The sequence below is a fragment of the Oryctolagus cuniculus genome, chromosome 3, assembly GCF_051225735.1.
Source record: "Oryctolagus cuniculus isolate XC-2025 breed Fujian yellow rabbit chromosome 3, ASM5122573v1, whole genome shotgun sequence".
NCBI classification, from domain to species: Eukaryota; Metazoa; Chordata; class Mammalia; order Lagomorpha; family Leporidae; genus Oryctolagus; species Oryctolagus cuniculus.
The window spans coordinates 138481917-138508417 of NC_142869.1; the positions used below are offsets into that span (position 1 = coordinate 138481917).

General features: G+C 51.4%; 1 protein-coding gene across 28 annotated transcripts in view; it reads left to right on the forward strand.

Moving 5' to 3' along the window:
- Positions 1-26501, forward strand: part of ATXN7L1 (ataxin 7 like 1) — a 285586-nt gene that overhangs the window by 255309 nt on the left and 3776 nt on the right. For 9 of the 28 annotated variants that reach the window (XM_051848825.3, XM_051848826.3, XM_089328451.1 and 6 more), the window contains 5 exons: positions 13413-13605; positions 16969-17090; positions 18372-18677; positions 21034-22012; positions 25136-25210. In XM_051848825.3, the coding sequence (XP_051704785.2) occupies positions 13413-13605; positions 16969-17090; positions 18372-18677; positions 21034-22012; positions 25136-25210 (1675 nt within the window). Of the gene's footprint in view, positions 1-13412; positions 13606-16968; positions 17091-18371; positions 18678-21033; positions 22013-22940; positions 23055-25135; positions 25211-25596; positions 26159-26501 lie in introns of those variants that run through there. The other 19 variants (XM_051848832.3, XM_051848834.3, XM_089328455.1 and 16 more) reach the window with 10 other exon arrangements.

Sequence of the window (26501 nt, forward strand, 5' to 3'; positions counted from 1 at the left end):
AGAGAGAGATCTTCCATCCACTGTTTCACTCTCGAAATGGCCACAATAGCTGGGGGTAGCCAGCCCAGCACCAGAAGCCCAGAGCTCCATCCAGGTCTCCAGTGGAGTGGCAGGGGCCCGTGTACTTGGGCCTTATTTTGCTGCCTTCCCAGGTGCATTAGCAGGGAGCTGGCTCAGAAGTGGAGCAGCTGGAACAAGAACTGGCACTCCCACGTGGGAGGGCATCACAAGTGGCAGCTTCACCTGCTGTGCCACAACACTGGCCCCACTCCTGAATGTTTCAACCGTTTTTTTCCTTAATGAATTTTTAATCAAACTTATACAGGCCCATGGTTCGAAACTTAAGCAGACCGTAAGAATGAAAAGTAGACTTAGAAGCATTATTCCTGCCACCCCAGATCCTCTCTTCGTGCTGTCCGGGTTCAAGCCCTGTTTCCTAGAGCCTGCTACCGCACTTCCTCAGTTCGCATCTTGGTTTTGATGGAGTGTCTCCTGCACTAGCTTCCTGTGAAAAGGTGCATGGGAAGCCACTGTTTAGGTTCCTGGTAGCCTCTCTGCTTATAACTCAAGATTTCCCTACAGAATTTTAACACTTTTTTTCCATTGACCTCTAGTATCTGAAGTTTTTACAGGGAAGTTCAATCTCATTCTGATTCCCGTTTCTTTGTACCTGACCAGTTTTTGTCTCTGAAGCTTAGGGCTCTGAAAGTTTGCAAGAATTACTCTTTTCTTTTTTAACTTTTATTTAACAAATATAAATTTCCAAAGTATAGCTTATGGATTACAGTGGCTTCCCCCCCACCATAACTTCCCTCCCACCCGCAACCCTCCGATCTCCCACTCCCTCTCCCATTCCATTCATATCAAGATTCATTTTCAATTATCTTTATATACAGAACATCAATTTAGTATATATTAAGTAAAGATTTCAACAATTTGCACCCACACAGAAACACAAAGTGTAAAATACTGTTTGAGTACTAGTTATAGCATTAATTCACATTGTACAACACATTAAGGACAGAGATCCTACATGGGGAGTAAGTTCACAGTGACTCCTGTTGTTGACTTAACAAATTGACACTCTTGTTTATGGCATCAGTACTCACCCTAGGCTCTTGTCATGAGTTGCCAAGGCTATGGAAGCCTTTTGAGTTCGCCGACTCCAATCTTATTTAGACAAGGTCATAGTCAAAGTGGAAGTTCTCTCCTCCCTTCAGAGAAAGGTACCTCCTTCTTTGATGGCCTGTTCTTTCCACTGGGATCTCACTCGCAGAGATCTTTCATTTAAGTTTATTTTGTTTTGTTTTGTTTTGTTTTGCCAGAGTGTCTTGGCTTTCCACGCCTAAAATACTCTCATGGGCTCTTCAGCCAGATACGAATGCCTTAAGGGCTGATTCTGAGGCCAGAGTGCTGTTTAGGACATCTGCCATTCTATGAGTCTGCTATGTATCCCACTTCCCATGTTGGATCGTTCTCTCCTTTTTAATTCTATCAGTTAGTATTAGCAGACATTAGTCTTGTTTATATGATCCCTTTGACTCTTAGACCTATCATTATGATCAATTGTGAACTGAAACTGATCACTTTGACTAGTGAGATGGCATTGGTACATGCCACCTTGATGGGATTGAATTGGAATCCCGTTTCTAACTCTACCATTTGTTTCTAACTACCATTTGGGGCAAGTCAGATTGAGCATGTCCCATATTATACCTCTCCTCCCTCTCTTATTCCCACTCTTATATTTAACAGGGATCACTTTTCAGTTAAATTTAAATACCTAAGGGCTGGCGCTGCGGCTCACTAGGCTAATCCTCTGCCTTGCGGCACCGGCACACCAGGTTCTAGTCCTGGTCAGGGCACCGGATTCTGTCCCGGTTGCCCTTCTTCCAGGCCAGCTCTCTGCTGTGGCCCGGGAGTGCAGTGGAGGATGGCCCGAATCCTTGGGCCCTGCACCCTCATGGGAGACCAGGAGAAGCACCTGGCTCCTAGTTTTGGATCAGCACAATGCGCCGGCCGTAGTACACCGGCCACGGCGGCCATTGGAGAGTGAACCAACGGCAAAAAGGAAGACCTTTCTCTCTGTCTGTCTCTCTCACTGTCCACTCTGCCTGTCAAAAAAAAAAAAAAAAATTTAAATACCTAAGAATAATGGTGTGTTAATTAAAGAGTTCAATCAATAGTATTAAGTAGAACAAAAAAAATACTAAAAGGGATAAAGTATTAAGTTGTTCATCACAGTCAGGACAAGGGCTGATCAAGTCACTGTTTCTCATAGTGTCCATTTCACTTCAACAGGTTTCCTTTTTGGTGCTCAGTTAGTTGTCACTGATCAGGGAAAACATATATTTGTCCCTTTGGGACTGGCTTATTTCACTCAGCGTGATGTTTTCCAGATTCCTCCATTTTGTTGCAAATGACTGGATTTCATTGTTTGTTACTGCTGTGTAGTATTCTATAGAGTACATGTCCCATAATTTCTTTATCCAGTCTACTGTTGATGGGCATTTAGGTTGATTCCAGGTCTTAGCTATTGTGAATTGAGCTGCAATAAACATTAAGGTGCAGACCACTTTTTTGTTTGCTAATTTAATTTCCTTTGGGTAAATTCCAAGGAGTGGGATGGCTGGGTTGTATGGTAGGGTTATATTCAGGTTTCTGAGGAATCTCCAGACTGACTTTCATAGTGGCTTTACCAGTTTGCATTCCCACCAACAGTGGGTTAGTGTCCCTTTTTCCCCACATCCTCTCTAGCATCTTTTGTTGGTAGATTTCTGTATGTGAGCCAAAGAATCACTCTTCATATGCCTGGCTCTTTATTCATTCTCTGTATGGGTCCTCAGTTGATCTATTCAATCTGCAAAGACCTGTCCTCTTGGATATTTTCCTGTGTGTGTCTTTGATCATTTTCTGACCACTGTTGTCTTTTTCTCTCTTCTTTTTTTTTTTTTTTTATCTCCGATCACTTAAATGTTAGATCTTTTGCTCTCATCTTGTTTTTCAAGATTTGCTGTATTTATTTGAAAGAGTTACACAGAGATAGAGTGATACACACACATACACAGAGAGAGAGAGAGAGAGAGAGACAGAGACAGAGACAGAGACAGAGATCTTCCATCCGCTGGTTCACTCCACAAACGGCTGCAAGGGCCAGGGCTGGGCCAGATCAAAACCAGGACCTTCTTCCAGGTCTCCCACATGGTTGCAGGGCCCCAAACACTTGGGCCACACTCTACTGCTTTCCCAGGCACATTAGCAGCCAGCTGGATCGGAAGTGGAACAGCCAGGAGTCAAACTGGCACCCATATGGGATGCCGTCATCACAGGTGGCAGCTTTACCTGTCACAGCACTGGCCCCTGTTCTCATTTTTTAAATTTGTATTTATTTGTGTTCATTTTATTTGAAAGGTAGAGAGTCAGACAAAAACAGATGCTCTCTCTGCTGGTTTACTCCTCAAATGTCTGCACCAGCTGTGGCTGAGGCAGGCCAAAGCCAACATCAGGGTACTCAATCCAGGTCTCCCTGTGGGTTGCAGGGAGCAAAGTACTTGAGCCATCACCTGCCATCTCCCAGGATGCACATTAGCAGAAAGCTGGAATGAGGATCCAAGCCAGGACTCAAGCCCAGGCATTGTGATATGGGATATGGATGTCCCGAGTGGTGTGCTAACTGTTGCACCAGACATCTACTCCGAGCTCCTATTTTTATTCTCTTAACTCTTTTCCTGTTGCCTCTCAGACTCCTTGTTCTGCTTCTGATTTTTCTGTACTTCACTTTCAAAATTGTATATGAAATAATCCATTTATGATGCTTGTAATTTTTTAAGTACCTGGTTCATATTTGATTGTTTCTTATTTCTTACAAGGTAGTATTATTTTTTTGTAGGTTAAACCCTTCTAGTATCTTTTTTTTTTCTTAAAAAAAGATTTATTTAGTTATTTAGTTATTTATTTGAAAGGAAGAGAGAGAGAGAGAGAGGTCTTCCATCCACTGGTTCACTCCCCAAATGGCTGCAATGACTGGAGCTGGGCTGATCCAAAGCCAGTAACCAGAGCTGCTTCCAGGTCTACCACACAGGTGTGGGAGTCCAAGGACTTGGACCATCTTCTACTGCTTTTCCAGGCATAGCAGAGAGCTGGATCAGACGTAGAGCAGCCAGGACCCAAACCGGTGCCCACGTGGGATGCCAGCAATGCAGGCTGCCACTTCACCTGCTATGCCTCAGTGCAGCCCTTTGTTCCTTTGTTCTGTTTAAAAAAAAAAAAAAAAAAGATTTATTTATTTTATCTGAAAGGCAGAGTGACAGAGAAGGAAGAAGAGACAGAGACAGATCTTCCATCTGCTGGTTCACTCCCCAAATGCCTGCAATAACCAGGGCTAGGCTAGGCTGAAGCCAGCAGCCAGGAACTCTGTGCTGGTCTCCCACACAGGTGGCAGAGATCCAAACACTTGAGCCCTTATTTCTGGCTTCCCAGGTGTATTAGCAGGGAGCCGGATTGGCAGTGGAGTTGTTGGGACTCAAACTGGCACTCATGACCCAAGCTTAATGTGCTGCACCACAACATCTACCCCTTCTAGTATCTTTTGAAGTAGGTTTTTTCAGTCTTTCCTCTTTCCTTTATTATCTTCATTTCCTTAACTTTCTCTGTATTCGTGTATTTCACGTTTCCTTGGCCAGTCTCCTGTTGGAGGTCCCCCCGGAATGTTGGGTGACCTCATAACCGCTCCTATTTAGAACAGAGTCTCTGACAGACAGAACGGAAGTTCACAGGCGGGGCCATCAACCAGAGGTCCTCCTGTCACCAGCAGCCTTTTGTTGGAGGAGTCCCAAGGGCGCCATCTGGAAAGCACTTCTGTGGGGCCAGGTTGTTTCTCAAGGGAAGGCTCTTGCCTGACACTAGGCATGCTAGAGCCCTGGCTAAGGTTAGACCCCACTTACACCATTTCCAGCCCTGTTCCTCACACCTCGCCCCTGCTGAGCTTGCTGACCCGGCGTCTAAAGTCTTTCATTTTCTTGGGAGGTAAACCTTTGTTTTCCCGCTAGAAAGTCGGAGTGGAGCGGAGAGTGTGGCTGGTGCCCTGGTCCAGCGTTGCTTGTGTGAGGCAGTAGAGAGGACCTGTAGTCCAATCCGCTTACGTTAAGACGTGCAGGGCCGGCGGTGTGGCACAGCATGCTGAGCTGCTGCTGTCTGCGACATCAACATCCACTTCCATTCCAGCTCCCTGCTAATGTGCCTGGGAAAGCGGCGAAATATGGCCCAAGTACATGGGCCCTGCCACCCATGTGGGAGATCCAGATGGCATTCCAGGCTCCTGGCATTGGCCTGGCCCAGTCCTGGCTCTTGTGGCCATTTGAAGAGTGAACCAGCAAATGGAAGATCTCTCTCTTTCTGTCTCTCTCTCTCCCTCTCTCTCTCTCTCTGTAACTCTGTCCTTCAAATAAATAAATCTAAAAAAAAAAAAAAAAGCCTTTCGCCTTCCCCACGGCATTGAGTATGCATCTCACTCACAGCCTTTGCAGCTCTAGGAAGGTCCCAGTGCTCACTTCTCAGGGGTTCTGCAGGAGGTCAGCAGCTCCTTTCCTGTTAGTCAGTCTCTGGTTCGTGTTTGTATCAGTTGGGACGCTTCAGGTACAAGTAACAGAAAATTTAGATTACCATGACCTTAAGTCAGTAGAGAATTTCTCATCGCATATGACAGGAAGTCTAGAGGCAAAGGGCACCAGGCCCCCCAAATCCTGGATCGCTTGCCCACTCTGCCCTTTTGTTCCACCCTCTTGAGTCTTGTCGCAGCAGTTCCAGCACGTGCAGACATGACACGGCCCAGCTTCTCCTTGTGTCTTTCTTTCTGATAGATCTTAGGTTTTAGAGCAGTTTTAGGCCTACAACAAAGCTGAGCAGAAGGCATACAGATTTCCCATACAACTCCTGCCCCTACACACACAGCCTCCCCCACCATCAGCATCCCCCAGTGAGTCTTAGCTCTTTTTTTCCTTAAGATTCAATTTACTTATTTGAAAGGTAGAGTAGCAGAGAGAGAGCGAGAGGGCAAGAAAGAGAGAGAGAGAGAGATCTTCCATCTGCTGGTTTGCTCCCCAAATGACTGCAACAGCTGGGGCTGGGCCAGGACAAAGCCAAGAGCCTGGAACTCCATCTGGGTCTCCCACGTGGGTGGTGAGGGTGCAAGCACTTGGGCCATTCTCTGCTGCATTCTCAGGTGCATTAGCATGGAGTTGGATCAGAAACAGACTGGAAGCAGTGTCCAATATGGGAATGCCTGTGTCACAGGTGGTGGCTAACCTGCTGCACCTCAACACTGGCCCTGCCTTGTCTCTTTAAAACTGAGAAAACTCTTTCCAAAAGCCTCCCCACTCCACTTCCAAAAATCTTCTTTTATTTCTCACCCCCCCCCTTTTTTTAAAGATTTATTTATTTGAAAGGCAGAGTTACAGAGAGGCAGGGGCAGAGAGAGAGAGAGAATCTTCCATCTGCTGATTCACTCCCTAAATGGCCACAACAGCTGGAGCTGGGTCCATTTGAAGCCAGGAGCTCTGTGGCACTATGGGTTAAGCCGCCATCTGCACTGCCAGCATCCCATATGGGCACTGGTTCAAGTCCAGTTACTCCACTCTATCCAGCTCCCTGCTACTGTGCCAGGGAAAGCAGCAGAGGATGGCCCAAGTGCTCGGGCTCCTGCACCCACATGGAAAACCTAGATGAAGCTCCTGGCTTTAGCCTGGCCCAGCCCTGGTCATTGCAGCCATGTGAAAAGTGAACCAGCGGATGGAAGATCTCTCTCTTTCTCTCCCTCTCTCGCTCTCTCTTTCTCCCTCCCTCCCTCTCTATCCCTCTCTCGCTGTAACTCTTGAGTTTCAAATAAATAAATATTTAAAAAAGGTAGGGAATTCTGGGATTTTCAAGAACCCTGATGGACCTTCAGGGCATTGCGTAGGTGCAGCTAATCAGGCAGAAAAGTCAGATACTGCCAGATTCCTCTTACCTGTAGCATCTGAAAAATCAAACTCACAGAAACAAACTATAGCGCTGGTTGCTGTGGTTGAAGGCTGGGAGCAGTGGGGGGTGCAAGGCAGCTTTCAGCTGCACGTTGAATCACTTCTAGGAATCTAATACACAGTGTCGTGACTGTCACAATGACGCAGTGTTAGATGCTTGAAATTTGCCAAGAAGGTAGACAATAGGCGTTCTCACCACAAAAAACGGAGTAACTCTGTGAGGTCACGGATCTGCTCACTAGCTGGATTACGGTCGTCATCTCACCTTGCATATGTATATCAAATCATCACATCATTTGCTTTAATTACATACAGTTTTCTTTATATATTCAGTAAAGTATACATCAATAAAACTGGAAACAAAAAAATGCAAAGAAACAGGAAGTTATGGGGCCAGCGTTGTGGCGTAGTGGGTAGCTCTTTGTTCTCCACTGGACTCAGGAAGGCTTGTAAAGCTGTTCTTAGAAAACAAACACTCGGGGCACCGCTGTGGCATTCTAGGTCAAGCCTCTTCCTGCAGTGCTAGCAGCACTCCATCTGGGATGTGCTGCTCCACTTCCAGTCCAGCTCCCTGCTCATGGCCTGGGAAGGCAGGGGAGATGGCCCAGGCCCTTGGGTCCCTGCACCCACATGGGAGACTTGGAGGGAGCTCCCAGCGCCTGGCTTTGGCCTGGTCCAGCCCCAGCCATTGCGGCCGTTTATGGAGTATACTTGCAGATGGAAGATCTCTCTCTCTCTCTCTCTCTCTCTCTCTCTATATATATATATATATATATGTATATATTTCTGCCTTTCAAACAAATAAATACATCTTAAAAAAAAAAAAAGTGGGGCTGGTGCTGTGGCATAGAAGGTAAAGCCACAGCCTGTGTCACCAGCATCCCATTGCTTCAAGACCCGGCTGTTCCACTTCCAATCCAGCTCCCTGCTAATGCACCTGGAAAAGCAGCCGAAGATGGCCCAAGTCCTTAGGCTCCCTGCCACCCACATGGAAGACCTGGAGGAAACTCCTGGCCCCTGGCTTTGAACTGGCCCAGCTCCAGCTGTTATAGGGCAGTTTGGAGAGTGAACCAGCAGATGGAAGATCTCTCTCTCTTTCTCTCTGTCTCTGTCTGTCTGTAATCCTGCCTTTCAAATAAATAAATAAATATTTTTAAAAAAAAAACAGGAAGTTCTTAGCCACTCTCTTACATATACCTGTACTACTAACCGTGGTTTTTTTTTTTCACTTTTAATATGAAATTGTTTTCATATGCAAAAAAGTAGGATAGTATAATGGATACCCACAACAATAGTTTATATTAATACATTATGATGGTATTTGCTTCATCTCTGTTTTTTGTATTTTTTTTTTTTTTGACAGAGTTAGACAGTGAGAGTGAGAGAGAGAGAAAGGTCTTCCTTTTCCATTGGTTCACCCTCCAAATGGCCACTGTGGCTGGTGTGCTACAGCTGGCGCATCGCGCCGATCCGAAGCCAGGTGCCTCCTCCCAGTCTCCCATGTGGGTGCAGGGCCCAAGCACTTGGGCCATCCTCCACTGCACTCCCGGGACACAGCAGAGAGCTGGACTGGAAGAGGAGCAAGTGGGACAGAATCCAGCGCCCCATCTCTGTTTTTTGATTATATGTATTTAGACCTAAATATAGATACCTTGGCATTTCACCTTTTTAAATTTATTTTTAAAGGTTTGTTTGCTTATTTGAAAGGCAGAGTGACACAGAAAGAGATTGAGATGGAGATCTTCCATTTGCTGGTTCATTCCCCAAATAGCCACAATGGCTTGGGCTGGTTCAGGCCAAAGCCAGGAGCCTGGAACTACATCCGAGTTTCCCTTGTGGGTAGCATGGGCCTAAGTATTTACGCCATCTTCCACTGCCTTCCCAGCGGAAGTGAATTTGGGGAGTGAAGATGTGGATGAAAGATCTGTCCTGCCTCTCTCTCTATCACTTAGGCTGTCAAATAAATAGGTAAATAAGAAAGTTTGGAAACAATTTAAAGGTTCATCACAGATTAGTTAAATAAATTATGATAAATCTAAATACTTGGGAATACCAGGAAGCATCAAAAAATGATGATATAGTTTTCTTTGTTTTTTTTTTGTTTGTTTGTTTGTTTGTTATTTAGGATTTATTTATTTATTTGAAAGAGTTACAGAGAGAGAGAGGTTTTCCATCAACTGGTTCACTCCCCAATTGGCCGCAATGGCCAGAGCTGCACTGATCCAAATCCAGGAGCCAGGAGCTTTTTCTGTGTCTCCCACATGGGTGCAGGGGCCCAAGGACTTGCGCCATCTTCTACTGCTTTCCCAGGCCATAGCAGGGAGCTGGATTGGAAGTGGAACAACCAGGACTCAAACTGGCGCCCATATAGGATGCTGGCACTGCAGGTTTTGGCTTTACCTGCTGCACCACAGCACCCACCCTGATGATAGAGTTTTCTACCTGGAAAGATTTCAACAACATCCCAGGTTTAAAATAAGTCTCAAGGGGCCAGCGTTGTGGTATAGCAGATAAGGTCATTTCCTGGAACACTAGCTTCCCAAAAGAGTTCGTGTCCCAACTGCTCCACTTCTGATCCAGTTCCTTTCTATTGGCCTGAGAAAAGCAGTGGAAGATGGCACAAGTATGTCCCCTGCCACCCACATGGGAGACTCGGATAAAGCTCCTGGCTGCTGGCTTTGGCTCACCTTTGGTCATTACAGCCATCTGGGAAGTAAACCAGCAGATGGAAGATCTCTGTCTCTCTCTTCTCTGTGTATCTGTAACTTTAAAATAAATAAATAAAATGTTTAAAGAATAATAAATAAGTCTCAAAGTAGTATGCAGTGTGATTCTGCTCTTTGTGCATGTTTGCACAGTAACAAAGTCTGAAGAGATATAATGTAAATCAGCTGCTAGTAGTACTTGATCTTGAATAGCAGGATGCCTTCTTCTTTCTTTAAATTTTTCAGCATCTGAATTGTTTTACTATTTGGATTTTCAGTCACAATAGGCAACAGTGTTTTGCCCCTCCTGATACAGAAGAGTCGGTATTGAGGAATGCCTGAAAATGTGTTATTTTATTTTTATTTATTTAATTTATTTGAAAGAGAGAAACAGATTTCTCATCCACTGACTTACTCCGTAAATGTCTGCAACATCTGGGCGGACTCAGGTCACAGTCGTGAGCTGTGGACTCAGTTTAAGTCTCCCATGTGGGTGGCAGGAACCCAAGTACTTGAGCCATCCCCTTCTGCCTCCTAGGGTATGCATTAGCAGGAACCCGATGTCAAGAGTAAATATAGGATACAAGTATCCCAAGTGGCATCGTAACCAGGACACCAAATGTCTGCCCCTAGAAGATGGAGTCCTTTGGACTGTAGGCTTTTAGTGTGCAAAATGAATGGCATCTTTATTTTTTTTAATGTGGAAGGTGATAGTCATCCCAAGAGAATTCCTTTTTGATGTCTTTTGTTTAATTAATTTACTTGAAGGGCAGAATGACAGATTGAAATACAAGGAGAGAGAGAGACCTTCCATCCACCAATTCACTCCCCCAAATGCCTGCAACAGCCAGGGCTGCGTGAAGCTGAAGCCAGGAGCCAGGAACTCTTTCTGGGTCTCCCACGTGGATGGCAGGAGCCCAAGTAGTTAGGCCATCATCAGCTGCCTTCCAGGAGCATTAACAGATGATAGGTTGAAAGTGGAGGCAGGATCTGATCCCAGGCTCTCCAATATGGAACGCAGGCATCCCAAAGAGTAGCTTAACCCACTATGCCACAATGCCCACTCACCCAAGAGAATTACTGCAATGACACTGAAAAACTATCTGTGACCAAATATATGTAGCATGAAATTTGTCTTCTCAACCACTTTTGATTGTATAGTTTCGTGGCGTAGTAGAACCGTGCCACCATGCATCACCAGAGCTTTTCCCTCACCTCCAGTGGGAACTGTACTGCTCCCAACACCCACTGTTCTCCTTCCTATCCAGGTCCCTCACAGAACTGGAGTTGTGTCTTTTGTGTCTAGCTTGTTTCATTCAGCCTGGTGCCTTCTGGGGCCACCCATGCTGCAGCCTGTTTCAGGATCTCATTCCTATTTAAGGCTGGAGTAACACACTGAATGGACATACCATATTCTGTTCTCCCATGCAATAGAATGTCATTTGTTTAGCCATATATTGATGGGTATGTGGCTTTGTTTCTAAGTTGCTGTGCTTTTGGAATCTGGTTTGAATTAATTCAGGTATTTGGGACCCAAAAATATCTCAAATCAATTTTCAAAGCAAAGTAACTGAAGTTAACGAATCCAGAGTAAAAATGAGAAAAAAGACTGTTCAACAATGCCTTGTGTCACATCAAGGGATAGCTTACAAAACAAAAAGCAATTGCTTTCATCTTTATTTTTTTAAATATTTATTTTATTTACTTGAAAGGCAGAATGATAGAAAGGGAAAGACAGAGAGACAGAGAGAGAGAGAGAGATCTTCCACCTGCTGGTTCACTCCGCCAAATAGCCACAATGACCAGGAGCTGGGCTAGGCTGAGCCAGGAGCCTGGAACTCCATCCAGGTCTTCCGTGTGAGTGCTGCTTTCCCAGGCACAGGGAGCTGGATCAGAAGAAGAGCAGCCAGGATTCCAGTCAGCGCTCAGATGTGGGAGCCAGCATCACAGATGGTGCTTAACCTGCTGCACCTCAACACTGGCTCCCTGTCTTGATTTTCTTCCTCCGAAGTTCCCCCAACTTTGCTGTCTCTCCCTCATCAGTCAACGTGGTGAGCTGGAGAAGTTAGTACAAACTAAGAACTAACGGCAACTATTTGTCTTCTAACTATTCTGTTAACGTGACTGCATTTGGTTTTACTTTGCCTTGTTTTATTGCTTGGGAACATGTCGTGCTACCTGTTACTGTAATGTTGCTTTTTTTATAAGCTTAGCTGTAATTGAGATGCCATCTGTTAGATTGTTTTATACACATGGAATTAATTCATTCCTTCACTGAGGAAAGTCTCTCTCCAATGCTTCCATGAGCCAGCCATGCTAGGCAATGGGTGAAGTGGCTTGTGGAGAATTAAACTGAGGCCAGCGTTGTGGTGCAGTGGGTTGAACTGCCACCTGAAATGCCATTGTCATCTGTCAAAGCACCAGTTTGAGTCCCAGCTGTTCAACTTCCAGTCCAGCTCCCTGCTAACGTGCTTGGGAAGGGAGTGTAGGATGGCCCAAGTTCCTGGGACCCTGCCACCCATGTAGGAGACCCGGATGAACTTCCAGGCTCAGGTTCCTGGCTTTGGCCTGGTCCAGCCCTGGCTGTCACAGCCATTTAGGGAATGAACCAGGGAATAGAGGATCTCCCTCTTGCTTTCAATCCTTTTCTCTATCACTATGCCTTTTAAATACATACATACATACATAAATCCAGAAAGAAAGAAGGAGGGGAGGGGAGGGGAGGGGAGGGGAGGGGAGGGGAGGAGAGGGGAGGGAGGGAGAAAGGAAGGAAATTATCAAACTGAAATACTCAGGGTGGGCATTTGGCCTAGCTGTTAACATGGTGCTTGAGATGTTGGCATCCCAGTATCAGAGTGCCTGGGTTTGAATCCCAGCCCCGCTCCTAATTCTCCCTTCCCGCTAATACCCACCCTGGGAGGCAGTGATGATGGCTCAAGGTTGGCTCTCTGCCACCACATTAGGAGATCTGGACTGAGCTTCTAACTACAGCTGGCCCATCCCTGGCTGCTGGGGGCATTCAGAGCATGAACCGGAGGATGGGAGTTCTCTTATTCTCTCTCTCCCTCTCTCTGCCTCTCTCCTCTCTCTCTCTCTCTCTCTCTCCCACTCTCAAATGAACAAAGGAAATAACTTTTTTTTTTATTTAAATGCCTCAGAAGATACAATTAAGCCATCCATGGCATGGCATTAAGAAACAGACGTGGCTGTGTGGTGAGGGACAAGTGGCCCAGCACTGGGACAAAACCCTTTCCATGCCAGGACTGTCATGATTTCCTAACAGCCATGGTTGGTAACGGAGAAGCTGTTCTGGGAGGGTGTTTCTGCATTCCTGGGACTCAGCCTGATCTTGATCACCTGGGTGGCCTCCTGTCAGGCCTCACTTCCGGAGGGAAGCAACTCTGAGGCAAGTACAAATTACAGACGTGCAGCTGGGAGACCAGCCTGGCACGAATTCCCAGATGAGTGTGAGGTTCGCTTAAGTCTGTCACTCCCTGCTGCCAGGGTTGGGCTTCTCCCTTGAGACTGCCTTGTACCCCGTGGGCAGCCGCCAGGGCGGAACCCAACTCTGGGGGTCACTGCTAGCTCTTCCACCGCCGCGCTGCCCCTCCAGTGCAGAGTCGCCACCCACCTGCCTTTCCCAGTGTGCCTCGGGAAATTCATTCTGCTGGTTCTCCCTTCCTGCCCGTAGACCATCCTCTGCAAACAGCATAAGCAGCAGCGCGTCTTCAAATCACAGCGGCTACACTCCAGAGCCCGCTGTGGCCCTGGTCGGAGGTGACCTCGCCAGCCGACTGTCCAGTGATGAAGGGGAGATGGACGCAACTGAGGAATCTGAGAAGTTAGACTGTCAGTTCTCAACGCACCACCCCAGACCTCTTGCGGTAGGCCTCCGTCTCGCGGGTCCCTCCCACCCCCACTCCGTACTTTGCAGGCATTCGGATATCCAAAGGGAACGTTGCAGAACAGTGTTTTACCTAAAGGCTTATGACTCTGAATTTGAATGAGTCTCTTGAAAATGCCCTTGAACATCACAGAGGGAAAGGAGACGCTCCTGGCTGATCAGAGCCTTTAAAGGCCTGAGTGTCGCAGCCCACCTGGAAGCAAGAGTGCTTGGGAAGCGGTATTTGTAGAAGTGCCCTTGGGAGCCGGCCTGCTGGCCTTGCCCATCTAAAAATGGAGCTTGTGACGTCCGGAGTTAGCCGGGCTCACCTGGCCTGGAAATCATCGCCTTAGCAGCATGTCAGCGTGTCCCCTCCGTTAGCAGGTGTGAGCATGTGGCAGCAGAGCCGAGGGAGTGTGGGTGTGGGGGTTAAGGAGAAGGGGAAGCACGTCACATCCTCGTGGCTACTGAGGGACAGGACCAGAGCTTTCTTTCCAATTCCTTGAGTGAGTCCGCTTCACATTGAAATCCAGGTGTTTCTGTTTGCCAGGGGGTGCCGGGTGGTGCTGTTGGCAAGGGGGCCTGGAGCCGGGGCTCCCATGGTGGGCTACTCTGGCGCCAGCCTCAGCCCTGCTGGGTCAGCTCTGCCCATCTCTAGCGTCCAGGGACCGGGTAGGCAGGAAGATCCCGTGAGCCCCTTCGCCTTTCCGAGTAAGTGAAGGGCAGATCCACTTCCTGTTTCTGAGGGTGGTGCTTACCTGTAGCTCACCCACAGCCTGAGGCCGCACCCCCGGGTGAGTGCAGAAGGAGTCAGGGCCCATGAGGAATGCCTTTGCCTGTCAGTAATTGGGAGTTCAGCTCACAGCAGGCAGACGTCAAGGTCATCTCGTCGTGTCACATAGCGAGAGGTCTAGAGAGGGCTGCTTTCAGGCTTTGCTCAGCTTCAGCACGATGTCACAGAGCGGAGGGAGAACCTGCCGCTCTCCTCGCCCTTCGTGCGGGATCTGCATGCACGCACCTGTGACAGCTCCAGCTGCGTTCTGTGCACAGTGGGACAGAAAAGGGGCCGCCGTCCACGACCTCTTTTATTACGAGAGAAAACCTTCCTAGAAGGCCCCCAGCATTCTGGATCTGTCCGATGAGTCCCATGCCCGCCCCAGACTGACCTGTGCGGAGAAGGGAGGGATTGCAGTGACACCGGATAAAACCAGCCGTGACTCCCGCCCAGGCGCCCGTCAACTGCTGCCGTCGGATAGCAGAGTGCACGTGTGGGCCTGCTGACGTCAGCGGCCAGGAGAGTCTGCCAGAGTGACCCCGCAGCGAGGAGCCGCAGCTCTGCCGAGGGCATCAGGTGCCCTCCAGGAGCCGGTGGGCCCCTCAGCCCTGCGTGCGTGTGGAGATGGAGACCTGTCTCCAGCTCCCAAGTCTGACCAGAAGGCCCGACTCCGGAGTGCATCAAGACATTAGTCAACAGACACGCTACCAGCTAAACCGGACATGGCACACGCGTGTATGCTGGTCTAAGTGGAAAGGCCAGGGATTCGTTTCTTTGCTTTGTCCTTCCTCTCATGGCCACTTGACAGGTGGAATCATGTTTTGTACAAATTCTGCTCGGTGTGCCTTTAGCAACTAAGTCAAAGGAAGAAATGAGGTGTAGACCTGAGCAGCTCCCACATGCTGCTGGAGCCCAGCGTCCACTTTGGGGAATTTCCTTGCCCGTCTCCTTGCCGTGTCAGTGAGAACTTACTATGAGGGTGCAGAGGAGCGCTCTTCATCGGCAGAACCAGATCTGATGGGGGACAAGACTATTGCAGACCCCCCGAGGGGCTGGCACTGTGGCGTATTGGGTAAAGCCACCACCTGAGCTCGAACATCCTATATGGGCACCAGTTCAAGTCCCAGCTGCTCCACTTGTAACCCAGCTCTCTGCTATGGCCTGGGAAAGCAGTAGAAGATGGCCCAAGTCCTTAGGTACTTGCACCCACATGGGAGACCCGGAAGAAGCTCCTGGCTCCTGGCTTTGGATCAGCCCAGTTCCGGCTGTTGCAGCTGTTTAGGGAGTGAACCAGTGGATGGAAGACTCTCTCTCTCTCTCTCTGCCTCTGCGTCTCTGTAACTCTGCCTTTCAAATAAATTTTAAAAAATAATAAATCTTTAAAAAAAAAAAGTGAGACACAAGCAGAAGCAGAACAAGGAAGGCCTTGCATTGCCTCCTGAGAACTGCTGCAAAGGCTGGTTCCAGGATGGGTTCGTGGAACGAGTGCCAACTCGGCACTGTATGCGGGATGGAGGCCAGGGAGCTGGTGTGAGGCCCGGAGGAGGGGCAGAAGCCGCATTTGTGTTCCAGGTCATTTGCACACTCACCTGAGCTCTGACTCAGCCAGATGTCACTTCCCAGGGACCTGCCTCTTGCATGGCTATCACCTTCTGGCTGTCCTCACAGCATAATCAAACAGTGTTCATCAAACATCCAGTGGTCCGTATTTCAGCCTGTGTTTTAAGTGTCATGGTTTACTTTAGACATTTTGGGAGGCTTTGTTCTTTTGTGAGTCTGTTCTTTAGCGAAAATCCCTACTGTGCTCACTCTGAGGAGGGGTCCCCAGTGTCTGTACGTGACAGTTGAGTCAGGCACGTAGGCCTATATCCCATAAAACAGCCGTCCAGTGACGCCGGGGTGAAGTGTAATCAGGGATGTGGTAGGTGTGCTGGTGGGAAGACCAGTCAGGTGAGGGCCAATTGGCAATGAGAATGTTGATTATGGCCTGGGGGAGTGTGATTGACAAGGAGGAGAGGGAAGGAGCCTACAGGCAGAGGGACCCACATGAGGGAAAGCTTGGAGGCCATGACCTGTTCCTGGGCAGCCCGCAAGGGCTGCTGGGAGGTGGCAGTGAGGGTCAGGTGTGAGCAGCGACCGTGTTCAGCCTATCAGAAGTGAGGTGGCTCTGCTGATGTTGGATCAGAACAGGAGACTGAGGACCCCCGGGCAGGCAGTCTCTGACTGTGATGACAAGTTAGAGAAGCATGTCTTCCTCACGGAGACAGCCGAGAACCAGCTGCAGGGAGCTGGAGTCGGTGGGGGTTCGTTTAACCTCACATGCTGGCTCAGTCCTAGGAGTAGAAAGCGTAGCTGTGAGCGCCGCAGGAAATGGAACATAGCTGTTGTTGAGTTACGGCACAAGGTTCGGCAGGAAACCCAGCTCAGATGACAGCACCACAGAGATATTTTTGGCTCCCGTACCATTTGCTTCTTTATTTTGAGTACAATTGTGCCCCTGTGTGTTTTTATGCAAATGTTATCTTTCTCTGTATGCTTTATATTAGCTTATTAACCTGTAATCAAAATTAAAATGTTTTTTTCTCACAGTTTTGCTCATTCGGGAGTCGCCTCATGGGACGAGGGTACTATGTGTTTGATAGAAGATGGGATCGTTTTCGATTCGCACTAAACTCCATGGTAGAAAAACACTTGAACTCACAGATGTGGAAGTAAGTGACGCTTTCTGTACGCTGTCCGGTCAGAGCTGCACCACGACTCTCTGAGCCCCGACTTCCCACATAAAACGCAGTGCTTGGCTCCTCTTAGGTCGGAGTGATCCGGAGACCAGGATTCGCTCCTGATGCTTCACTGCCCGCCCTTCTCCAGCACGCATGATATGTTGTGCCCTCTGTTTTTTCCGGAGGTCACTTTGGGGTTAATGGTCTTGTGAACTAAATGAAAAGGAGACAAGATCTTGCTTAACGGTGGTGGTAAAAGGCCTTCTTATTATTATTGAGCATCTAAAGGCATTGGGAATATGCTACTGTTTTTAAGTTAATGCTCTAATGTCAATATCGAAGGTTTCATAATGATTGTGGACCACTGTCTAGTTGTTTGCTGTCCTGTGAAAAATTACGTATGGTTGCCAACAGGGCAGATCCTGAGCAATGTTGTTGTGAAGTTGGTGAAGTTTGTCTTTGGCCCCTCCCATCTCCCTGGGACCCCTTGCTCACCTCCATGTATACTTCTTTACCCTTAAACTTCCACCTGTCTAAGGTCTCTTTAGTCTCTAATACTTCCCAATGTACCTGCATTTTAATAGGGAAGACACTTTGATTTGCTAGAATGCCCTTGTGAAGGAGGGATAGGCCTAGACCCTGTCCACCCCCTTGGCAATATAAGGCCAGCCCTCCTGGTGTCCCCTTGCCCTACTCCTGCACATAGGAGCTCCCAAGATGTCACAGGCCGACGGAATCACAGAAGGCTGGGCCACCCTACCCCTACCCAGACTCCGCCCCTGCCCGGGGAGACCCCAGGAGGTGGGAGGGAACAGGCAGGAATGGAACCCCACACTGGCCCCTTCCCAGGTTTCCCTTCTCCCCCGGGCAGCTGTAGCACCCTGGTCCTCTGTGGGACAGCCCACAGAGCTTCCAGCCCCGATCTCCCAGGACACAGGCCATGCTCTCACGGTGGACCTAGTAGACGTTCCCGATGAAGAAGGAGAGGGCCACAAGAGAAGCTTGTCATTTCTTGCCTCGTATTGGGCCTGCCTGGTGTGTCTAAAGGGCACCCCACGATCTCCATTTGTGTCCACTCAACTCCCCAGCCAGTGGGCGCTGCATGCGGGGGTCCCGTGTTCTCCGTGACTGGTGGTGTGGTCCTCCTGCGCTCGTTCCCCGAGGCGGCAGCCAGCCACGCGCCGGCCCCGCTCTGTCGTGGACGTGTGGATCCAGGGCACGTGGAAGGAATGTGTTGATCTGTATTTCGCTCCCTATTCCTTTCCTCCTCAGGCACAGAAGCCCGAGCCACAGGGCGTCAGGTCCCTCCCCTCTGTTCAGGACTTGCCTAACCAATCTGCTGTCACTGAGCAACATTGGGGCTGCCTGGGTGTCAACTCTGGAGAGCGTAGCACCCCGCTGCCCTCTCAGCCTCGCTGCCCAAACCCCAGGCCCCGACGGGCCCGAACCTGGAGGGATGGCAGCCGATGGGGGCGTGGAAGACATTAGGAAGAAAAGGAACGGTCAAGACTCTTTTTTCTTTAACAAGCATTTAACTCTGCATCAGGAGACGCCAACACAGTATTCTCTTTCAGCCAGGTCAGCATCTGGAGCTCCACGCCAGCTGGCGGGGGAGGATGGAATGCATTCGCATCTGTGGGCTCTGTACAGGACTTCCCCAGGCCAGGGTGCAGAGCTTGAAACGGGGACAACAGCCCAACCCAGCCCAAACCCACTGCCCTTTGGCACCCAGAAAGACACACGAACTGCTTGGCACCAGGGGACGGCGCTCCTGGAGACAGTGAGCTGCCCCACACTTGCCCCACTTCTTGGGGAGAAGGAGGGAAGGGGCAGCAGGCATCCCCCAAATAGCACCCACCCAATTCCCAAGAGAAAGAGCCAGCTGAGACCTAGGACCGCAGCTCTGCCTGCCAGTGCAAGTGAGCGGCGATGTTGTAAATCAGGACAAGCAAAGTAGACCCCGTCAGGGTCCTCTCCACATGAGCCGTCTGGCGTTTGTCAATAACGCCTCGCCACAGATGGCTGCCGACTTCTGGCCACGAGTCCTGCCATCTCCCCTTCAGCTGGTGAGGAACCTGGACTTGAGGAAAGATTGCGTGGGATGCCTGTACTAGCACAACAAGGCCACAAAGAGAGCAGGGAAGCGCGCTGCTGCCTCACGCCTAGCCCAGTGAGGAAGGGTTGTGCAGTGCCAGACAGTCGTGCGGCTGCGTGTAGACCTTACAGGCCCATCACCTGGGAGTCCTTGCCCAGCATGCCTCGTCCCGGACAGTACGGTTATGTTGCTGCTCACCATCCACCTGCCCATCTGCCCATCCATCCATCCATGTGTTCACGCATCCATTCATTGCAACTCGTACGTCTGGAGCACCTTTAGTGCCCACAGGATCGGTTACGTTCTTTAGCCTTGAGAGAAAGTAAGTCCTCCAACAGCGCCATGGCTGCTGTGGGTCCGGCAGCATTTTTCTCTTGTATTTGATCTCCTCCCTCTGATACAGTCAAGGGCACTGTGTTACTGAGCCCGAGGACTCCTCTGGCCCCCACCTACAGACAGAAGCTACCGGCTCCACCAAAGCCCAGGCAGGCAGGGAGGGGCTCTGCAGAGGCATTTATGCTTCCAGTGACCGCTGACCAGGGTGTCCTGGCACCCAGGCTTGGTGCTACGGCTGGGAGGGTAGCCCCCAAGGAACTGCATGAGGCCCTGTCTCCCACTGCGGCCCGCCTGCAAGTGCTGCTGTCAGAGCAGGAAGACGGGCTCCTTACAGCTGGGTATGCCAGCGCCCTGACAACACGCATGGCTTCCAAGCTCAGGCTCCTTTCTGGCAAAATCAGGAAGCAATGGTGACCCCACAGCCACCATGCCTACCTGCAGCCTCCAACCCCAGAGCAGCAGCAGGGGCGGCCCCAGCCACAGATCGGAAGGGAGAGCTGTTTCAGTGTAAGTCAAGACACGGTCCGCAAAGAGATCCCAAGAGTGGCCCTGCTGCTTGGTGCTGGCCTCGGCTCGGGGAGTTTGCTCTCAGGCACCCCCGCCAAGTTCCAGGGAGACTGAAAAAGAAAACAGCAGCTTTCCCCTCTCCATCCCATGTCCTCCTGCTACCCACAGCCGGCACGTATCTTCAGAACCCACTAGAAGTTCCTGCCCCCTTCTCTGGACACATGAGGGTCCCTGCACTCTTACCTTTTCCTAACATGGGGACAAGGAGACCTGCTAAAGGGCAGGCACACCTCCAGGGTGGCTCCTCTGGGTGAAAGAGAAGGCAGGGTGGGGGTGAAATCGGTCGTGTTTCTGTGTCATCTCCTGAGCCCACTAGGAGCCAGTGGCCATGAGCGATGCCTCTGAAGAGAACAGCAGGGCTGCAGACAGCAAATGCAGGGGGGCGGGGAGGGACTTCGTAGCTCCCTCTCCAAGAGTAGAGTGGGCAAGCAGAGGACAGGACGAGCTGCAGTGGTGGACGGGGACGCTCCAGGCAACCTGTGCAGGTGGCTAAGCCCTGTCCTCGCTTCTTACTGCACACCAGGATCGAAACAGGAAATATCCCCTTTTCCTTAGAAACCACCTCTGTTACTGCCCCGACACTCCTCCCTCCCCCCCAAAAAAATCAATGAGAGTGGGGAGGAGGGGGATCCCACTAGGGAAATTGATGTTCTAAATAACGTTTGCCTTTCACTCATGAACCCGAGTCAGCCGTTCTCCGGTAGCCAGGCACAGAGAAAGGGATCTGAAAACCCAAAAGGGATCCACCGCTGAGCGTTGCACGGGGCTCGGTGAGGAAGGGCCATGCTTCCGACCCGCCATCCTTCCAGGCTCCATCCTCCATCGTCTGGTGCTGCCGGGTGTTCTCTGTAGCCCTGTGCTCAAGCCTCATCGCGCCTCCCGCACAGCGCCGGCCGCCGTCTCACTGTTTCTCTCTGACTCTTCTCTCGTGTTTAGGAAGATCCCTCCTGCGGCAGATAGCCCCATGCCCTCGCCAGCAGCCCACATCACCACCCCCGTGCCAGCATCCGTTTTGCAGCCTTTCAGCAACCCCAGTGCTGTGTATCTGCCTTCAGCTCCCATCAGCTCGAGACTCACCTCTTCTTACATAATGACATCAGCCATGCTCTCAGACGCAGCTTTTGTGGCATCGCCGGACCCGCGCGTCCTCATGTCCCACACCCCAGCTTTCCCCCATGTGGCCGCAACCCTCAGCATCATGGACTCAACCTTCAAGGCCCCATCCGCCGTGTCCTCGGTACCAGCCGTCATCCCTTCCCCATCCCACAAGCCATCCAAAATCAAAACCAGCAAATCCTCCAAAGTCAAGGACCTGTCCGCCCGTAGCGACGAGTCTCCAAGTAACAAAAAGAGGAAGCCGCAGCCTTCGACTTCCTCCTCCTCCTCCTCCTCCTCCACCTCTTCCTCCTCCTCCTCCTCCTTGTCCCTGCAGACCTCCCTCGCGTCTCCATTGTCAGGGCCCCACAGAAAGAACTGTGTGCTGAATGCCAGTTCAGCTTTGAACTCCTATCAGCCGGGCCCTCCCTACAACAGTCTGTCTGTGCACAACACAAACAATGGCGTGAGCCCACTCGGTGCCAAACTGGAGCCCTCAGGACGGACCCCGCTGCCCGGCGGCCCCGCGGACCTAGCGAGACAGGTGGGCGCTGTGGGCGGCAGCAGCGACTCCTGTCCCCTCTCTGTGCCCTCCCTCGCGCTGCACGCGGGGGACCTCTCTCTGGCCTCACACAATGCCGTGTCTTCTCTGCCCCTCTCTTTTGACAAATCAGAAGGAAAAAAGCGTAAGAACTCGAGTTCTAGTAGCAAAGGCTGTAAGATCACTAAAATGCCTGGTATGAATAACGTTCACAAAAAGAACCCGCCCGGCCTGCTGGCCCCGGTGCCGGACCCCGGTAACAGCACCTCCTCTCGGCAGGTAAGGGACCTCCTGGCACTGCCTTCAGCGGCTCTGGGGGGCAGGGGGAGCTGGGCCGCGCCCCTGCTTAGCCGGGGGCCTCAGCCAGGTACCGGGGGCGTGCCTCCTCGCCTCGTCCACCCCATAGGCCATCTCGGCCCTCTGCTTTGAGAGCAGTTGGTCTAACTCTCCACGGGCCAGGCACTGTTCTCAGCGCCTGCCGGCTGTTACTTGTGTAGTCCTCAGAGCCAGCGAGGGCGGTTGGGGCCGTGGGTAGCACGCCTTTACAGACCAGTGAACGGAGGCACACAGAGAGAGAGAGACACTCGAGGTTCCCCACTTCGCTGTCTCCGGAGGGTCTGGGGACCTTCAGGTGCTGAGCTGGTGGACTTCTCGGAGGGAGAGCTCGAGGCCCCCGGGCTGGTTCGGCGGGGAGCCGGGGTCTCCCCTGGGGAGTGGAGGGGCCGCTGTGTCCAGCTCTCAGTACTTGCTTTCCTCGCCTCACCCAGCCGCCTGGACCCCGCCTCCTGCTGGTATAATTCTGTCCGTAAGGCCAGCATCAGAGTGTTCAAGGCCATGGTCCCAGCAGGAGCATGTGCTGTGAGGGATTTGGGGCGATGGGTTAGGTCCAGGGAGAAAGTGTGCCTGCCTTGCCTTGAGCTCTGCTCCCACCCCCACATCCCATCTCTCTCTTCACACTGGGGACCCGTGTAGTATAGCCCAGCCCCACCCAGCCAGGAGCAGCGGGCGGGGGGCGGGGCCCAGCCCAGGATTTTCTCTGCGGGGCTGCGTGTGCCCAGGAGCCTGCACCTGGAGGGCCGCGTGGCTGGAGCCTGTAGCAGCAGCCACGGGAGGAAGTGGGCCAGCCCCGTCTAGGGAGGAGGACTTTGGAAAGATGGGAGGCAGTTGTTAAAAAGATGTTTTGCTGTTTTGTGTCGCCGTTTATGAGACTTGTTAAAACCTCACGAAGAGCACCTCCCGAGGGGGATTCACAAATCACAAACACATGGGAAACAGCCACCTTGGAATTCAAGGGCCAGACAAGCTGCAAACCGAGGCCAAGGTGAGAGGAGGGGGACGCAGGCCCTCTCACTGGCGCCTGGGGCACCATTCCGACCCCCGGTGCAGGGGTGCGGGGGCGGGGGCCTGCACCCACAGGGCCCACCTGGACACTAAAGTCACTGCCACCCCCAGCCTCAGGACAGAGGGCAGAACATAGTCAGGGCTCCTCAAACTCCAGTGTACGGGCACACAGCCCCTGGGAGCCTGTGACAATGCAGATTCGGAGAGAGCAGCCCTTGGGGGTGGGACCCAGGAGCCTGCACTTCCTCCAGTGCCTCTGCCCCTGGTTTGCAGATGACACCTTGAGCAGCAAGGCCACGCAGTGTGTGTCATGCATGCTAGGCGGAGTCCAGCAGCTGGCATAGGTGGTGGTCTCTGCCCCGAGCATGGCATGTGCATTAACTCATGTAATAACCACCTGCTATTACCCCCATTTTACAGATGAGAAAACCAAGGCACCAGAAGGCTAAGCAAGGGACTCAGCAAGTAAACAGCAGGGCCGGGATGTAAACCCAGGCAGGCATTCTGGCTGTGCAGTGCGGGCCCTTAGCCTCCATGCCGCGAACAGGGTGCTTCGGCATTGAGTCACTGTTGCTCTGCTGGTTCTTGGGTCCGTGGGACTGTACAAAATGCACAGTAAATACGATGAGTCAGCCCAGAGTGTGGAGAGCAGATGTGCCTCCCCTGGAGAGCGCCCACGAGGAGGGGAGCCACACACATGGATGATCTCACGGCCGCCATGGGTCCTGGCCACCATGAGTCCTTAATGCAGTGGTGCCTCGGTGCTTGACACTTTTTTTTTTTTTTTTTTTTTTTTTTTTGGCCAGGCAGAGTTAGACAGAGAGAGAGAGAGGGAGAGTTATAGTGAGAGAGAGAGAGGTCTTCTTCCGTTGGTTCACTCCCCTAATGGCCACCACAGCCAGTGCTGTGCCGATCCGAAGCCAGGAGCCAGGTGCTTCCTCCTGGTCTCCCATGCAGGTGCAGCAGCCCAAGCACTTGGGCCATCCCCCACTGCCCTCCTGGGCCACAGCAGAGAGCTGGCCTGGAAGAGGAGCGACCGGGACAGAATCCGGCGCCCCAACTGGGACTAGAACCCGGTGTGCTGGTGCTGCAGGCGGAGGATTAGCCAAGTGAGCCGTGGCGCCAGCCTGGTGCTTGACACTTTTTAAGAAAGGCTTTGACCAGCGTCACCACTGGTGATCTCCAGGTGTCGGGACAAGGAGAGGACCTTTGGTGTCTGTGTTGATTCCCTTAGCAGAGAGGCCAAGCACATTGTCAAGAGGCCCAGATAAGCTTCTGCTTTGGGGACAGCTCAGGGCTCTGTTTAGTTGCTTAGTTGGCCACAGAGGTATTACGTTGGGCTGTGAATGCCCTGCACGTGTCAGTATGCCAAGGTGGGTCAATGTGCAGGGTGAGCTGCTGATGGGCCAAAGGCAGACGCGATGGGGACGGCGGGGGTAGTGCCTGGTATCCACCCATGGGGAGCCAGCCCAGTGCGTGCCTAGCACAGTCTCAGAGGAAGGGGAAGAGCCCAGCCACCGCCGTCACATGCCCTGTGTTGCCTTCTGGGGACCCCAGCTCAGGCACATCCTCCTGCCCTGCCCTGCCCTTAAGGGGAAGCCCAGCACTGCTGTGTCACCACTGTGTCTCCTGGCCGGGAAAGCGGACCCAGAAGAAGATCCAGGTGTGGGATCCACAGCTGGTCCCAGGGAGTCTGGGCTAGCAGCGAGATGGGTCTGGGACCGCGGGTCCGAGGCAAGTGAGCTTGTGTGACCCGTGGGCCGCAGTGGCGAAAGCCGAGCCCCAGTGCTCCCAGGAGGGACCTGGCTTGGGACCAGATGCCTTCATCCTCACGTCTGGAACGGGCAGAGTTGGGAGTCCCCCGCCCTTCCGCTCATCCTTGGGGAAGGAGAGCGGCATCCTGGAGGCACGCTCCGGAACGTGTGCATTCTCTCCGTGATCTAAGATGGAAACGCCAGTTCCGAAGCGCCGCGAGGGAGTGAGGCATGCCGCACAGGCTGTCGGTGGGCCTGGCCTACGCTGGCACCAGTGTCTGAGCAAGGCTTCGCTGGTGTCTTTCAGGTTGGGAAAAATAGCAGCCTAGCTTTGTCACAGTCCAGCCCTTCGAGCATATCCAGCCCAGGACACAGCCGACCGGTAAGTGACCAAGGGACACGGCTCCAGAGTTGTCAGCAGAGCGGAAGGAGCGTGGGTATTAGGGACAGGCCCTGGGTCAAGTATCACCTGCAGGAGAGAGCACAGCTGGCTGGCGTCCTAGTCTGCACCTTGCACTCACGAGCTGTGTGCCCTTGGACAAGTTCCCTAACTTCTCTGTGCTCTCCCATTTCCTCCTCTATAAAGTGAGGCTCACAATGGCCCTCCCGCGTATGGCTTTTGTGAGGATAAAATCACTTTCATTCACTCAAAGCCTCTGGAAAATGCTTGATATGGAACAAACACGTAGTGTGAGCTATTGTGGTTATGACCAGCTGTGTGATCCTAGGCAGGCTACTTCTCTGACCCTCGGGTTTTTCATCTGCCAGATGGTGAACTGAATACCGACCTCCTAAGGCTGTTGTGAAATGAAATCAGATGCTGTTGTCTAAAGCACGTGGCCCAGGGCGAGTGTCCATCCATGTTTTCCTCAAAGGCCTCCGGAAGCTGGAGCTACTGCTTGGGTTCCGCTGTGTGGTGGGGATAACGCAGGGTAGACTTGGCAGGTTTTTGAACTTGAGACATGGGAGTCATCACTGGGTAAACCCAATGACAAATGATTTGCTCCAGTGGAGCGGGTGTGTCTGGGGGAGCACGGGAGGTAGGGCTGTGACTGATACATGACTGGCAGATACATACACACGTGTGCACACACACACACTAGGGCACTTCAGAAGGTTGCTAGAAAAACCTACCCTTGAGTCTCATCTTCCATGAACTTCTCAAAGTACCCTTATGTTAGCTGTGTTGTTCCGCTGTCTTCAATGTGCCTTACGTTTTGTAGACACCAAATAGCAATTGTTCCATCTGCATTTTACCCTTTGGGATTTTTCCACAAATCTTGGGCTAGAGCCTGGGCAAAAACTATGGCAAAAAAAAAAAAAAAAAAAGTTTTTGTATGCCCAGAGCCAGGGGTGTCTCCCCAGTGTTCTGCGTCACTAAGGCCCTTATCACCCCTGGGCAACTGTAGTCCATCATGGAAGCTGAGGCGGGGAGGGAGGCAGGTCCATGCTCAGGCAGTTGGCCTGTGCCTACCAGGCCTCTTGCCCTTACCAAGCATGGCGCACGTATAGCTCCAGGCGCACCTCCGGCAAACCCAAAATGCCGGGTCAGCCCTGACAAATACAGTAACAACACTAGCGGCCACTTGTTGAGTCCTTTATATTTGTCGCATACATTTAAACCTGTTAGCAGCCCTGTGGGGGACAAGATTGTCACACCCTTGTGATAGATG